The 15,771-nt window shown below is 51.0% G+C and overlaps 1 protein-coding gene across 1 annotated transcript in view; it reads right to left on the minus strand.

The window, feature by feature from the left end:
- The window catches only part of ECI1 (enoyl-CoA delta isomerase 1), a 94,144-nt gene that overhangs the window by 71,566 nt on the left and 6,807 nt on the right, over positions 1-15,771 (minus strand). Inside the window, exon 3 of the mRNA XM_086941378.1 lies at positions 4,475-4,602. Coding sequence (XP_086797504.1) covers positions 4,475-4,602 — 128 coding nt within the window. The remainder of the gene's footprint in view (positions 1-4,474; positions 4,603-15,771) is intronic.

The following is a 15,771-nucleotide window of genomic DNA, read 5'->3' on the forward strand; positions in this document are numbered from 1 at the left end:
TGCTCTAGCGGCCGTTCCTCTTGATGCCGTTCCCAATGCGCCTTGCTTAGCGGGCGAGGTTTTCGGCTGTGATTCCTGCTGGGTGCTCAGCTCCCTGAGGATGTTTTTGGACCTCCTCGGCCTGCTCTAGCGGCCGTTCCTCTCGTTGCCGTTCCCGATGCGCCCTGCTTAGCGGGTGGGGTTTTTCGGCTGTGCTTTCTGCTGGGTGATCGGCTCCCTGGGGTAGTTTTTGGACCTCCTCGGCCTGCTCTAGCGGCCGTTCCTCTAGCTGCGGTTCCCACTGCACCCTGTGTAGCCGGGGGGGGGGGGGGAGGGGGGGGGGGGTTCGGCTGTGTTTCCCGCTGGGTGCTCAGCTCCCTGGGGAAGTTTTTGGGCAGCCGGACGCTTTTTCAGCGTGTCCCCCCCCCCCCTGTTTCCCGTATGAGGACTGGGCCTCGGGGCTTCATGCTTTTCCGGGCGGGTCTCTTTTTTTGGGTCCCGTCCTCTGTGGCGGCTTTGTGTCCTCCTCTCTTGCGTTGCTGTCGTGGTGCTGGATGCCTCTTCTCCTGCGGCCTCTCTTGGTTCTCTCAGTGCACTGTCATCTCTCGCGATGTACTGTACTGCGCCTTGTTTGCCTGCTGCTCTGCTGGCAGTGTGGTGGTGCTCTTTGAATGCACCTCTTTCCATCCTTGCACCTGCTTCTTCGTGTGGAGGTTGCTGCTGCCTTCCGGGCTCGGCTGGCTGTTGGTGGGGTGTGGCGTTCCTCTGCTGCTTCCTGCTTTTTTGTCGGGGCGTGGGCCTGTTCTGCCGACATGGTCCAGGCCGTGGTTTTTCTTTTGCGGGATGGTGTGGATGCCTCCTCTCTCTTGGCCCTCCTAGTGTTGCGAGTGCACTGGTTGTTGTCCCTCAGTGTGCCACTGCGCTGCTTATGCCGCTTCGGTTACTGCATGGCGTCCCGCCTGGTTGCGTTCCGGGTAGGCTGGATCTTCTCGGTGGTCGGTCCTGCTTGGGTTGCCCTTTGTGGGTTCCCGTGGACGTGCTTGTGGTGCCGCGTGCTTGTGGCTCCTGTATGCCCTCCTTCTCGGAGACGTGGGTTTGCCTGCCGCCATGCCTTTGCGGCTCCTGCTTGGGGTACTTCGCGGCCCTTTTTGTGGCTGGGGTCGTGGCCGGGGGACCCTGAGGGTGCCTGGTCCCGTGCCCCTGCCGGTGTTGCTGCCACCACTTCTTCCTCTTCCCGTTGGCTTTCTGGCTATGCCTGTTGGTGGTCGCCTCCAGTCCTTCCTGTCCCAGTGGTTGTCTGTTCCGGTTGCCTGGGCAGTTCGGTCTGTGTCGGAGGGTTGCCTGTTGGTATTTTCTTCTCCTCCCCCTCCGGGTTTCATTCTGGCTCCCCTGCCCAGTCTTCCTCTGCGTCGGAAGGCGTTTGCTGACGGGTGTACGGCTTCTGTTGGAGGTGGTGGCTGTTGTGGGGGCTGCTGTTCGGTCCTTTTTCTTGTCTCCAGGAAGGATTCTTCGGTTCGGCGTCCTGTTTTGATTCTGAAGCGGGTCTATCACTTCGTTCTCCGTCGTCCATTCCAGATGGTGTTTCTGCTGTCCTTCCTGCCTCTGGTGCTTCCGGGTGGCTTCCTGGCAGCCCTGGATCTGTTGATTGCGTTTCTGCAACCGAGGTGCTTTGGCTCGTTGGTGCGTCTTGTACCTTTGGTGATGCCCGCCCTCACGGTCCAAGGTTCGTGTCCTCCCAATGCTGTGCGAGTGTCCCCAGGTGGTATGTTTTGGGGTTTTCGCCGAGCTCTTGGCCCCTCTGGTGGGTTTTCTTCATTCCAGGGGGCTGCATGTGTTTCCCTTTCTGGTTGCCTGGCTTCTTCAGCCACCGGACGTCCTCCCTGGTGCCCTCCCGGTCCCTGTGGTTCCTGGGGGCTCTCTTCCTCTTGGCCCTGGGCTCGGTATTCCTCTCCCAGGGGCGCCAGTTGCTTTTCTTTCCCGCTACGGGCCTCTGTTCCCCGTCTCTCCGGGGATTCGAGCGGATCTCCAGTAGTGGTTGTCCCCTCAATGTTTTTCCCGGGGGTTCGTCCTCCTGCCTCCTCTGGCTGTGGTTGTGTTGTCCGGGGATGCCAGTGCTTTGGGGTGGGGTGCCGTTCTGGGTGCCTCCTGGGCTCGGGTCGGTGGTCCCGTTTCGAGTCCCTAGAGTCCTTGGCTTGGAAGGTGTTGTGGGCGGTTTGGTTGGCTCTTCTTTGGTTCGCTCCTCTCTTTCGGAGTCAGACGGTCTCTGTGCAGACCAACAATCAGGTGGTTCGTTCTTTTGTGTATCACCTCGGTGTCCCTCTGTCTGTCCCCGGATCTGTTCGGTCGGATTGTCCTCAGGTTCCGCCTTCCTTGGCTGGATCTTTTTGCCTCGGAGGATTCCGCCCTTCTTCCTCTGTTTTGCAGCATCGTTCCCTCTCCGTTGGCGTGGGCCACCGATGCTTTCTCGATTCAGTGGTCGGTGGGTCTGCTATTTGCCTTCCCTCAGTTTACTTTCCTTCCGCGGGTCCTCCGGACGATTCGGCTGGATCGGGCAGAGGTTCTCCTGGTGTTTCCAGAGTGGTCTCTGCAGTCTTGGTTCACCCTTCTGCTGACCTTTTCTGTTTGCCCTCGTTGGAGGTTCCCCTGTCTCCCTCCCCCCTGCGGGCTCCTCTTCTCAAACTTGCCTCCCTGCGACGCCTCCGGCTGGGGGTTTGGCACTTGAGTGGTTGAGTTTGCTGGGTCTGGGTTGCTCGGTGGAGGTTGCCCGATGTCGCCAGCTTTCCCGGCGTCCTTCCCCCTTGAAGTCGTATGCCCGTCACAGGAAGAGTTTCTCCACCTGGTGTCTTGGGAGGGGTCTCTCTTCTGCCTCCTGGGTGGCCGTGAGGGTGTTGGACTTCTTGCGGGATGGTTTTGTCTTGGGGCTTGCTGTTTCTTCCCTGCGGGCGCAATGGGCTGCCATTCTTGCTTTTCGGGGTTCCTCTGTTTCCTCTGTCTCCCCGTTGGTGGCTCACCTTCTGAGGAGTTTCTTGCTTTAACGTCTTGTCTCTCGTTCTCCTGTGCCTCCTTGGGATCTTCCCTTGGTTCTGCGGGCTTTGTCGGGTCCTCCTTTCGAGCCTTTGGACTCCGTGGCCCTGACGTTCCTTTCTGCTCAGGTTATTTTCCTGGTGGTCATTACTTCTGGGCGGTGGGTTGGTGTGATTGGGGCGCTGCTGGCTTCTCCCCCCTTCTTGCGCTTTTGCGCTGCCATGGTCATTCTCAGTCCGCGTCAGTTCTTTCTTCCTATGGTGGGGTCTTCTTTTCGCTGTCAGGAGGATGTTGTTCTCCCGGTGTTTTTTCCGGCTCCTGCCTCTCCATTCGTTGGATGTGCTGAGGGCTCTCCGCATCTACTTGGAGCGTACGGCTGATTTCCGTGAGGTTGATTCCTTGTTCATCGCCTATGGCCTCTCGGGTCTGGGACTTCGGCCTACTTTGTCCTCCTTGTCTCGTGGGGTCCGGGGCGCTGTGGTATCTGCTTACGATTCTGCCCACTGTCCTCTGCCTTCTTCTGTTCAGGGTCGGTAGACTCGGTGCGTGTCGTCTTCCTGGGCCATGTTCTAGGGGGCCTCATTGAGGGTCATTTGCTATGCTGCCACGTGGGCTTCTCCCCATACTTTTGTTGCACATTGCCGTCTTCAGTTGGGGATGGTGGCCTCTGCTGCCTTTGGGGCTCGTGTCCTGTCTGCGGTACATGTTTTGTGGAATGTACTGTTTTCTGTTGATTGAAATGTACCTGTTTTTTCTCGAACTTTCTGGTCTGTTTTTTTCTTACAATCACCGTGTGCTTGGGTATGGGCTCACTTGTAAGGAATGGGCCAGGGAGACAGGACGAGGAGGTAATGCCCGGTTACTCACCGGTAATATCCACTACTCCGAGTCCTGGTCTCCCCGTCCCATTCCTGAGCCCTTCCCTCCCTCCCTCTTTTTGGTTTTGGGGTGATTGTTTCGTTTCTGGGTTTTTTTCTTTGGTATTCTCAGGAAGTTTCTCTACTGCTCCTCCCCCTTTGTCACATGATGGTGACGCCATACTGGGGGAGGGGCAAAAAGCTCTGCTAGGTACTAGGTTTCTGTGGAGCAGACTAGCTGCTCACTTGTAAGGAATGGGACGGGGAGACCAGGACTCTGAGTAATGGATATTACCGGTGAGTAACCGGGCATTCTGAAGGAGGAGGGTATGCACCCAATGTAAGTGTTAAATCTTTCACACTAACCCTTTTTAGTAAAAAGCACAAGAGGTCTTGAATTACATGGCTCATTTCCATTTTCTCTTTAGCGTTATCTAAAATGTTTTGCTTTAAACCAAACTAAAAAGATAAAGGCCTTGAAAGAAACATTTTTAAACGAACTGCTACAAAGAGCACATAATGACTCTGAGGGGGGTTCTATCACTGAGCTGCAGTGTGGCTGCTTTAACATCCCCCATATCCCCCTTCGTGGTCCGAAGGCACACCAGTCCTACCGACGTTATGATGACTCCACGGCAAGCTTTGTCCATCTCCAACTTCTCCAAGCCGATGGTGAACTCAGTCAGGAAGTCCAAGCTCAGGCTATTGACAGGAGGGCTTTTCATGGTCAGTAAAGCAACTCCTGGAAGACAGCAAAGCAGAGGTTCAGTTTGTTGGACATCAAAAAGGAATTTCCGCCACTTAGATTCAGATATTAGAGGTGTGACTCTTTAGCAGAATGCAAATCAATAGAAGTCGGAAAACTAAAACCCTAACTTCAATATCACTCCCAAAGTGGACCACTCATACAAGAACACAAGGATAAATTACTTACCTGTAATACTAGTTCTTTTCTAGGGTATAATCAAAGTCATAAGCACTGAATAGTCCCGTCCACGTGCGGGGAGCCAGAGCAATAACAAATTATATGCATATATATATATATATATATATATATATATATATATATATACACATACACACACACATACACAAATATACACATACATACATATATAACTATATACTAATATATTAAAGAGAGAGCCCAAACCTTTGAGGCGGGTAATCTCAGGAACCACAGCACCAATCACAACACCCAATACAGCGTTGGAAAGGGCAGTTGCAGCAGAAGGACATAGGCTATACAGACGCCCACCATATACATTTAAAAGGTAAAAGAACCGTACCAGCAAAGTAGTCCCTTGTGGGCGTGTCTGCGTTGTGCTGTGGGTGTGTGCTGGGGCGTGACAAATGCTGGGGGCGTGTGGTACGTTCCGCCCTTCATGCCATGTCTCATATCGAGTGGCGTGGGCGTGTGCTGTGGGCATGTACTGGGGGCGTGGGCATGTGCGGGGCGCGGGATTACGGAAAAAAAAGCGAGCGTTGTGCCCAATATTTCATTGTTTTTTCTTCCCAGGTTCTGTACATTCCACCTCCGGGTGTCCACCCTGCTCCCTTTAAATACCCCTGCACCCCATAATCATAACCCACCCTTACTCCTTAAAATACCCCAACACCCTTAAACACTAACCCATCTTAACCCTATAAATATACCCTGTACCCCAAAACCCAAACCTATCCCTAAAAATACCCCTGTACCCCAAAACCGAAACCTAGTCAAGAACCCTATAAATACCCCTGTACCTCAAAACGCAAACCTACCCCTGAACCCTAAAAATACCCCTGTACCCCAAAACCCAAAGCTAGCCCTGAACCCTAAAAATACCCCTGTACCCCAAAACCCAAACCAAAAATGCCCCTGTCACCCAAACCTACCCCTGAACCCTAAAATACCCCTGTACCCTCAAACCTAGCCCTGAACACTTAAAATACCCCTGTACCCCCAAACCTACCCCAGAACCCTAAAAATACCCCTGTACCCCAAAACCCAAACCTAGCCCTGAACCCTAAAAATAACCTTTACCCCAAAACCCATACCTATCCCTAAACCCTAAAACTACCCCTGTACCCCATAACCCAAAACTATATCTGAACCCTTAAAATACCCAAACACCCCAAAACATAACCCAGTACCCCAAAACATATACCCCTATACCCATACTTACCTTATCGAAACAATTAAAGAAAACATGATTTTACCATTCATGCATTTACAACGAATTTTGTTGTAAATGTATGTGTGGTAAATGCATATAAAATGTAATGCCATGCGTTATAATGGCATTGCGGAGTCATGGTACTTTCGTAATGAAAGTATGCGGAGTGATGGTATGCGGAAAGAAAGTTACGGAATAATGGGTGTTTACCCTCCCCCGGTAAGTACATTGGTGGCACGGTGGCCCACATCTCCAGCAACATACTCATTTTTTCACCACCCATTTGAAAAATGCACAGGTCTCTCTCAATGATGGCCAGCACCGACATAAACATTTTAGACACACCTCCCGCCACAAGTTCTAGAATTGCGAACTTTAGAGCTGGGGAGCTACATTCGAATCTCGGCATCAGCTCAACATCCTGTGATTCCAGGCAAATCGCTTTGTCTCCCCTTGCCTACTACAAATTAATGTGTTCTTCTGTAATGTAAATTGTGCTCATGCCATCTTGTCGAGTTCACGCTAAATAATATTGCAAGGAAAAATAAGTAGGGAAACTCGAGTTCACACACTACTGAACGCGCACTCTTAAGTGCATCAGCAGTGCCCTGTGAATCGGAGCATTTCACAGGCCTGTCACAGATAAGAAATGCTATCAAAACGAAATCCTACAAAACAATATACTACTGGCCGGCAGCAATTCATACCCAGACAACGTCGGGACGGGCTGCTAGTGTATTCAATACAAAAAAAATGATGAACACGCTGCACACTTCTTGGATCTTCATGCAGTTATTTATTCAAAACGTGCCTCACTCCTACGCGTTTCGAACCGTAGTTCCTGGTCACGGTAGTGATTGTGAGTAGTCCCTTTTTAGGTTTCGGCTGCAAAAAATCTGCGCAAGCAGCTTTTGCGCAGGAGAAATCTATTGAGTTACAGTATGTGGCTCTGGAATCCGCCCTCTGTTTCATTGGCTAGCTCGATAAATGGAGGCTAGCCATTGGAACAGAGAGGCGTCCGGCATGGCCGGACCAGATTCGGGGGCGTTCCCGAGAATTTTTGGCTTTTGGCTACGTCAGGCTACGTCATCCAAAAGCCAAAAATTCATTGCCCATGAAATCATCCCTGCCGCCGCCCGGCGCCCGACCAGGAAGTCAGGCAGGCCGGGGGCGGGCCTCCGGGACACCCGGAACCGGAAGTAGGAGGGCGGGAGCCAACCCCGCCTCCCCCGGAAGAATCGCGGCTGCATTGGGCACCGGGGCAGGCAGGAGCCTACTCTGCGCCCCGGTGCACTCACCCGGAAGAAGAGAGGCGGCGGATGGTGCAGGCGGGGCTCCGTTGCGAGGAGGCGAAGTCGCCGCCCAGGAGAAAGGAGCCGTCCGCCTGTCCAGCCACGTGACCTCCATGCGCTGAGGAGGGCCCGCATCCTGCCGGAACCGCAACAACAGGAGAAGCCGGTGAGTGGGGCAGCTGTTTCTGCTGTTCCCTGCTTGTTTTAAGACGCCAGGGCGCAGGAGGTATAGTCTGACAGCTTTATTGAGTACAGAACAGCATACCCATTCACGTCTTCTCACTTCAGCAACTGCCTGCTCTCTCTACTGGAATCCGCAATCTAGAGTCCAGTGTGGATGGTGGCCAGTTGCTATGATACAACATGTTCAATAATACAGAGTTGCCCAGATTTACTCATGTGATGCTAAACTTTGTTTTGCAGTTTAAAGCAGCTCAAACGGAAGCGCAGATCAACTTTGGTTGCAAGAAGTATTTTTGAACCCTTAAGAATGTATTGAAAGGTGGCATAACAGGCAGAAACAGCACAAACGCGCTTGATTCTACACGGAGCCAGGTCCATTAAACTAGCATGACCTGGCTTTGCATGGAATGGTAGCATCGAATAAAACCGCTTGCAAACTATGGACAAATGGGATGTTGCATGATCTTCCTGATCGAAAGATGTAATTTCAGAAAAATTGAAAATGTTAGGCATTTACCCTATTGACTTTGTCAACGCCTGCTTCTGTATTTATGGTCCATAATGTGTGAGGAATCTATGTCTATGTTTGTGTATGTTAGTGTGTGTGTGTGTGTAGTCCTGGTACACTGGGGTTGATCCATTTCTGCTGTCACCCCTGAAAGCTCTGGTTTGTGAGAGTGAAGCCCAGGGGGCAGCATTGCTACCTTGGGTCCAGGGGGCCCCTGGAGTCCTTGCAGACTGGAAGAGGCCCCTGCCTCTGTGGGCCCTGAGAGGAAGGTCTGTTTAATTTGTGGCCCCCTTCCTCTCGTGTAGCTCCCCCTCCCCATACCCTCACTCTTTTCTCCTTTCCTCCTCTTGCTTTGCGACCCCTCTCCCGTCTCCCTCTCCCATCCCTCCCCCAACCCTCCCTCCACTCCATCTTCTGCTCTCTTCCTCCCTCCCACCCTCCCCTCCCATCCACTCACACCTTCCTCCCCAGTGAAGGTCACTCGGCCTGGCCTCAAGCAGGTGACGTCACTCCTTCCCTGCATGAGGAGCATCTTAAACGTGCCCCCCCCCCTCCGCTCTCATGGGGTGGTGTAAAATGTGCACTTCCCACATTTAGCCAGCAGACAGCCGAGCGGGCGGAGCGCCTCATCCGGGCATCGAGGCGCCTTCTAGGAAAGTCTGATAGTGCTATCCAAGAGCCAGCCAGAAAGCGCCCACTCCGACTCTACATGGGCCTCGCGGCGCTTTCTGCGGTCCGACTGAGCATCCAACGTGGGCACAAGAGGTCCCCACGGCCCAGAGTCTGATGCAACCGGGGAGGTCTGCTACAGGTAGGGTGATGCTGTGTTACAGAGAGTGATGCTGTGTTACAGAGAGTGATGCTGTGTTACAGGGAGTGATGCTGTGTTACCGGTATTGTGATGCTGTGTTACAGGTAGCGTGATGCTTTGTTACGTGGAGTGTGATGCTGTCTTACGTGGAGTGTGATGCTGTCTTACGTGGAGTGTGATGCTGTCTTACAGGGAGTGTGATGCTGTGTTACAGGGCGTGTGATGCTGTGTTACAGGGAGTGTGATGCTGTGTTACAGGGAGTGTGATGCTGTGTTACAGGGAGTGTGATGCTGAGGAGGTTGCGCCTCTGTGCGTGCAATCCGATGTAGTGGGCAAGCCGACTGGGAACACAGTAATAGGACACTCCAGGCCAGGTGCACCGGAGAGAGGCACAACCCCTAGCTTGCAGAGAGATGACACACTGTCGAGGGTGTGCGCAGGAAGAGAGGCATTTTGGGGTGGGCTATCCATCAAGACCACGCTATTTCGAGCATGGTCACATTGATCCGTTTGAGTTCCCATTAGGGCTTGTTGCTGAGGCACCACTTCTAGTAAAATACTTTTCCAGCTATCTTCAATGAGCTTTGATCTAGGCAGATGACTTGTAGTTTGAATTATCTCGTATGTTTACCATGTTTAGTAAAACCGTGGCTGTGTGTGTGTGGCTGGCTCTGTGTGTGTGTGTGTGTGTCTGGCTCTGTGTGTGTTTGTGTGCGGCTGGCTCTGTGTGTGTTTGTGTGCGGCTGGCTCTGTGTGTGTGCGGCTGGCTCTGTGTGTGTGCGGCTGGCTCTGTGTGTGCGCGGCTGGCTCTGCGTGTGTGCGGTTGGCTCTGTGTGTGTGTGGCTGGCTCTGTGTGTGTGTGGCTGGCTGTGTGTGTGTGCGCGGCTGGCTGTGTGTGTGTGTGTGCGGCTGGCTGTGTGTGTGTGTGTGCGCGGCTGGCTGTGTGTGTGGCTGGCTCTGTGTGTGTGCGCGCGCGGCTGGCTCTGTGTGTGTGTGCGCGCGGCTGGCTCTGTGTGTGTGTGTGTGTGTGCGCGGCTGGCTCTGTGTGTGCGGCTGGCTCTGTGTGTGTGTGTGTGCGCGGCTGGCTCTGTGTGTGTGTGTGTGTGCGCGGCTGGCTCTGTGTGTGTGTGCGCGGCTGGCTGTGTGTGTGTGCGCGGCTGGCTGTGTGTGTGTGTGTGGCTCTGTGTGTATGTGTGGGTGCAAATGCAATAGGTCTCATATTTGCGAGAGATTAAGCTAATGGCAATGTAAATGACAATGCCATTTATTTATCTGTTTTCAAAACCAACACATAAATACAAATGTTGTCATTTACAATGCCAATAGCTCTAACTTTTTCCAAAGGCGAAACCATTGCATTGTAAATGCTTGTTACTTTCTGTATTTATACTGATGCACATCACTCTTATTATCTGGTGCATGCTGGGACTTGTAGTTGTCCCTAATGTTTTGCTCAAATTGAATCGCGTTTTGGGGGCCGCGATTACAGGCGGGGTGTACATTATGTTACTACACTGAAAGCGTTCCCAGGGTTGGGGGAATACATTGCTTTCTGTTGGCTATCGTGCTGAGCACGAGCGGAAAGATCGTGAATCATTGTACCTGATCCAGGATCATAGTGTGTAACTTTGGACTGTATGTCCTTAGACAATTACGGGCTGAGTGCCCTACGTCCCCACTCTGTGCCACAACCCACATCGCGCGATCCAATTTCGCAGCTCTTGTTTAACATTTTTATCAAGTTAGGTCTCACATTTGATGCAGTCATCCATCACCCAACCTATTGTTATACAAATTAACAGCGTGTCTTTGTAGCATAAACGGCATATAATGTTACTGCATTGTCCCGTATCATAAATGGACATAAAGCTCTATCTTTACCAATCCAAAATATTTTATGTCCATCCAGGTTTTTGTCTCATGATTAGCCATATGTTTCACAATGGCGTATGATTGATCATCATTCTGGACTGCACGTATGTGTTGTAGGATTTGATTTAATGATTTGATTTGATTTAAAAATATTTCTATAGCGCACGTATACCAGCGGTTTCTTGGCGCTGACTCTAACTGGATCCAAAGCAAGTAGGCAGAGAGGGGTGGGGGAAAGTTAGTTAAAGGACTTTTTGAACAGATAAGTCTTAAGGTGCTTACGGAATTGAGGGTACTGTGTAATGGTCCGGAGTTCAAGGGGAAGGGAGTTCCAAAGGGTTGGGGCAAGGGTGGCGAATTTAGATCCTCCCCACTTCTTTCTCCGGAAACGGGGAACAGTGAGGAGGGATTGGGAAGACGAGCGAAGTTCCCGAGTAGGAACGTAGGGAGTGATCTCGGACGAGATAAAGGCCGGAGCCAATCCAAGTCGAGCTAGAAAGGTCGTAGTTGCAAGCTTAAATTGGACCCTGGCGCCCACAGGGAGCCAGTGTAGTGATTTCAAGAGGGGGGAAGAGTGGTGGAATTTTGGGAGATTGAAGACCAGGCGGGCTGCCTGGTTCTGGATCTGTTGAAGGCGCCGCAAGCTGTAGGCGGGGATGCCGGCATATAAAGCATTGCCGTAATCCAGGCGGGATATCACCATGGCCAGGATTATAAGCTTGAGAGCAGAAAAGGTGAAAAAGCGAGACACTCGGCGAATAGTTCGCAGGGAAAGAAAAGAGGAAGACACCACGGAGCTAACCTGGGAGTGAAGGGTGAGTTGCGAATTGATTTTTATACCCAGGGTTTTGACAGAGGAGGAGGGAGCAGGAGAAGTACCAAGAGATGGGGGCCAGAAGAGGGAAGACCAGGGGCTGGATGAACCACCCGTCAACACCAACTCGGTCTTATCAGGGTTGAGTTTAAGGTGGTTGTGGTTCATCCAGTCCCTGATGTGGAGCATGACAGATTGAAAATTTAGCACAGAAGAAGGAGAAGAGGATAGGTTGAAAACAAGCTGGAGGTCATCCGCATAATTAAATACGGCGACCTCCATCTGTTGAAGGGAAAAGATGAGGGGGGCAAGATAGAGATTGAACAGGAGGGGGGAGAGGGAGGAACCCTGGGGAACCCCGCACTGCACTGCTCGGACGTCCGCCGTAAAATCACCCAGACGGACAGCCTGGGTGCGGTCACTCAGGAAAGAGGACAACCAGACCAGGGCGGTCCCCCCGATCCCCGCCGCCTCGACACGGGACAACAAGATGGTATGGTCAACCGTGTCAAAGGCGGCTGAAAGATCTAGGAGCACAAGGGCCTGGTGCTGATTGGTGTCCATACCCTCCCTGAGGTTGTCCAGGACCGAAATGACAACGGACTCCGTGGAGTGCGCGGGGCGGAAACCGGCCTGGCGGGGGGCAAGGACTCCATACGTCTCCACAAAGGAACTCAGAGCGCGGGTGACATAACGCTTGAGTACCTTAGCCAGAAATGGCAAGAGGGAGATGGGGCGGAAATTGGCGGGGACAGAAGGATCAGCCCCAGGTTTTTTAAAAATGGGGACAATAACCGCCGATTTCAAAGAATTGGGAACTACACCTTGGGCAAGGGAGCTGTTTAGAAGATGGAGGGGAGGGTCCGGGCAGGTAACAAAGATGTGACGGAGAATATGGGCCGGGCAAGGGTCAAGAGGAGACCCAGACTTGACCAAAGGCACTAGGGTGGCCAAACTTTCTCTGGTGATGGGCGGAAAGGTGGTGAGTTCGCCCATGGGAGGGGGGCATTGGGGGTCCACAAAGGAAGGGGAGGGAGGGGGAATGTTGGCCTTGATGGTGGTAATTTTGTTGATAAAGTACTCATTTAAGGAGAGGCAGAGTTCTTCGGACGGGGCAGGCTTGAGAGTTGTTCTGTCCGAGAATGCCAGGTCGTGGACGAATGTAAATATCTCTTTGGTCTGGTTTTCCGCAGCTAGGATTTTAGAGGAGAAGTATGATGTTTTAGCCTCCAAGATGGCTTTTTTATATTGGGTGAGAGTGTTGGTATACTCCAATTTCAGAATGGGGCAATAATTTCTTCTCCAAGCTCGTTCTGCGCGACGTACTTTTAGTTTGATGGTTTTGAGTTCGACGGTAAACCATCGATTGGCGTCCTTCGCGCGTTTGGAGGTGATACGTTTGAGCGGGGCAACAGATTCGTGGCCAGAGGAGAGCCATTTATCTATGGCTTCCACCTGGGAAGAGGTGGAAAGGCCGTGCAGGGAGGGAGTAGAGGAACTAAGAAGGAGAGAGAAACTGTCTGGGTTAACTCGACTCCATGATCGGACCCAGGTGTTTTTGGGGCAAAGGGGCTTGGTGGGGGGGAGAATGGGAAGAGAAAAGGAGATCAAGTGATGATCAGACCAGGGGCAGGACGTGATTGATAGGGATTCCACAGGGCAATTCAGGGACCAGACCTGATCGAGCGTGTGACCTTTGATGTGGGTGGGTGAATGAACAAAAGATGTAAAGTTAAGGGAGTGGAGGGTTTCAGAGAATTACTTGGAGGATGGACATTCTGCTGGGTCAGATGGCCAGAAGTTGAAATCTCCAAGAAGCAGAATGGAGGAGTTGTTAATTGTGATTGTGGCCAGGACATCCAGGAAGTCAGAAAGGAATTGTAGCGGGGATTGAGGAGGACGGTAGGTAAGAAAACAGGTCAGAGGAGGAGAGATGGAGGAGGTACGAATCACCAAGAATTCAGAGGTCGCGATGTTGGGCATGGATAAAGTTTGGAAAGGTAGGTCGGTACGTGCGATGACCGCTACACCGCCCCCAGCTTTGCCTTGAGGGCGATCCGCCCTAAGGGCGTAGTAAGTGGCCGGTAGGGTGGATAGAAGGGCGGGGAGGGAGTCATCGCAGAACCAAGTCTCCGTGAGGAAAAGGAGATCTGGGGCATGGAGATCTAGCAGGACCGAGAGCTCATGCGCATGGGCGACAGCCGACCGGGTATTAAGGTAGAAAACTTTGAGTGTTTTAGGAGTTGATTGGGGGGCAGTACAACAGGGCGGGGAGGGGGTCCCAACAGCGAGAGGGGGATTCTTGTTTTGAGGGAGCATGTCGTGCTACCAATATAGGATTTGCCGCAGAAGCATTGTAGCATGTAGACAATAAAAGTTGATTCACATTTGATGCTTGTTCTTATCATAAAGTTTTTTCCTTCTGGGTCCTTAAGGTTTTTTATATTTCGACCTATCTTGCATGCCTTGCATGTTGTGCATTTGGTAAATCCACGTTTTCTTGTGTCTAACCATGTTTCTGATTTTTTTTTATTTCAAAATGACTTCTAACCAAGTGATCAGACAGATTTGGTGCTCTCCTGTATGCGATCAGGGGATGATCCCCCCCAAGTTGGTTCCTATATCTGGGTCTTTGCGCAGCACATCCCAATATTTCATGAGTATTTTCTGTATTTTGTAGCTTTCTTTGCTAAAAGTCATTATCATTTGTGGTTGTTCCTCTTTTTCTTCTGTTGTTTGCTGGGTACCATCTCTGGCCTGATTTCTTTTCTCCCCTTTATTCAAGAGGGTCTCCGCCCTTGTTTTGGTTCTCACTTTTGTTTCACTTCTACTAAGGTCAGATGTTTTGTATCCTCGCTGTTTAAAGCGTTTGGTGGTTTCTTTGAATTTGACCTCCATTTCCATGTCTTCTGAACAGTTTCTTCTCATCCGTAGTAGTTCACCATACGGTATGCTCTGTTTTAATTTCTGTGGGTGAAAACTTAAGCCATGGAGCAGACTGTTTGTGGCTGTCTTTTTTCTATGGACAGTGGTTTGTATTTTGTCATTCGCAATATAAACCCTTGTGTCTAGGAAGTCTATCTCCTTCATGTTGACAGAGCAGGTACATTTTAGTCCCACTTGATTGTCATTGAGAACTGCGAAGAATGTGTAGAACTCTGTTTCTGTACCTCTCCATAAAAGGAAGAGGTCGTCAATGAATCGTAGCCAAAGGGCCACTTTGGCCATGTGATGGTCGTTTTCTTCTCTCCAAGCCACGCTCCTCTCCCACCACCCCATCATGAGATTAGCGTAGCTTGGAGAGAAGGAAACTCCCATCGCTGTTCCACAGCGCTGTTTATAGATGGTCTTATTAAAGAGGAATATGTTATTGTGTAGACACATTGAGATCATTTCCATTATCATTTTGGAGTGTTCTCTTTGATTGATAGGTTGTTGATCCACGAAGTATTTGATCGCCTGTAGCCCCATGTTGTGGCTGAGCGTCGGCGCTCTACCAGGTGTCTTCACAGCGTCGAGTCGGAGGACCCTGTGTGCACTCGGGAGTCTCCCAGGTAAGAGAAACGCCGACACAGCCCATGAAAGTTTACATAGCCGCACTGAAGCCATACGTACTAGCAAACATCGCATTACTGGCGTAAATGATACTAAGAAGGAATTCTTGAAATAAAGCTAGCCACAAGGCTTTTCTTGGAAGCAGTTAAAAAACGTGTCTGGGGGTATACTCAAAAATCGCAACCCCTCACCAAAGTAAAGAACCTTCTGTTACTGTGTATTGAGCCCCAGTTTACTGACATAACAACTGTAACAATCAACAAGTAGGACTCTATGAGGCAGTCAAAGTCACTAACAACCATGGAAGAAAGAAGGGCCAAACGAGCGGCTAAAGCGGAAAGCCTATTCCAAACAGGCACAACTCCGGCCAATAAGGATGAAACGAGAAAAAAAACAGAAGCAGGAGTAACTACCAGTAAACAACTATTCCTACAATTGGAAAAACTGATGCGCAAAGAAATCTCAAGGGAATGGGAAATTATCACCCTAGAAAAATATGTGGAGTGTAAAATGGTACCAAGAGGACTTCGAATCTTTACATTACCCAATCACCCCGATACCAAACCTGAGATGCTTGAAGAATGGGGGAAAAACAACATGGGTTGCTCAAAAAACATGATGTTAATCATCATCAAATACGCAAAAATTGAAGTGGAAGATCTCCATGAAAAAATAGCAGATATTGAAACGAAAATAACAGCAATAAATGAAGAAAG

Source organism: Lissotriton vulgaris, chromosome 10, assembly GCF_964263255.1.
Source record: "Lissotriton vulgaris chromosome 10, aLisVul1.2, whole genome shotgun sequence".
NCBI lineage: Eukaryota > Metazoa > Chordata > Amphibia > Caudata > Salamandridae > Lissotriton > Lissotriton vulgaris.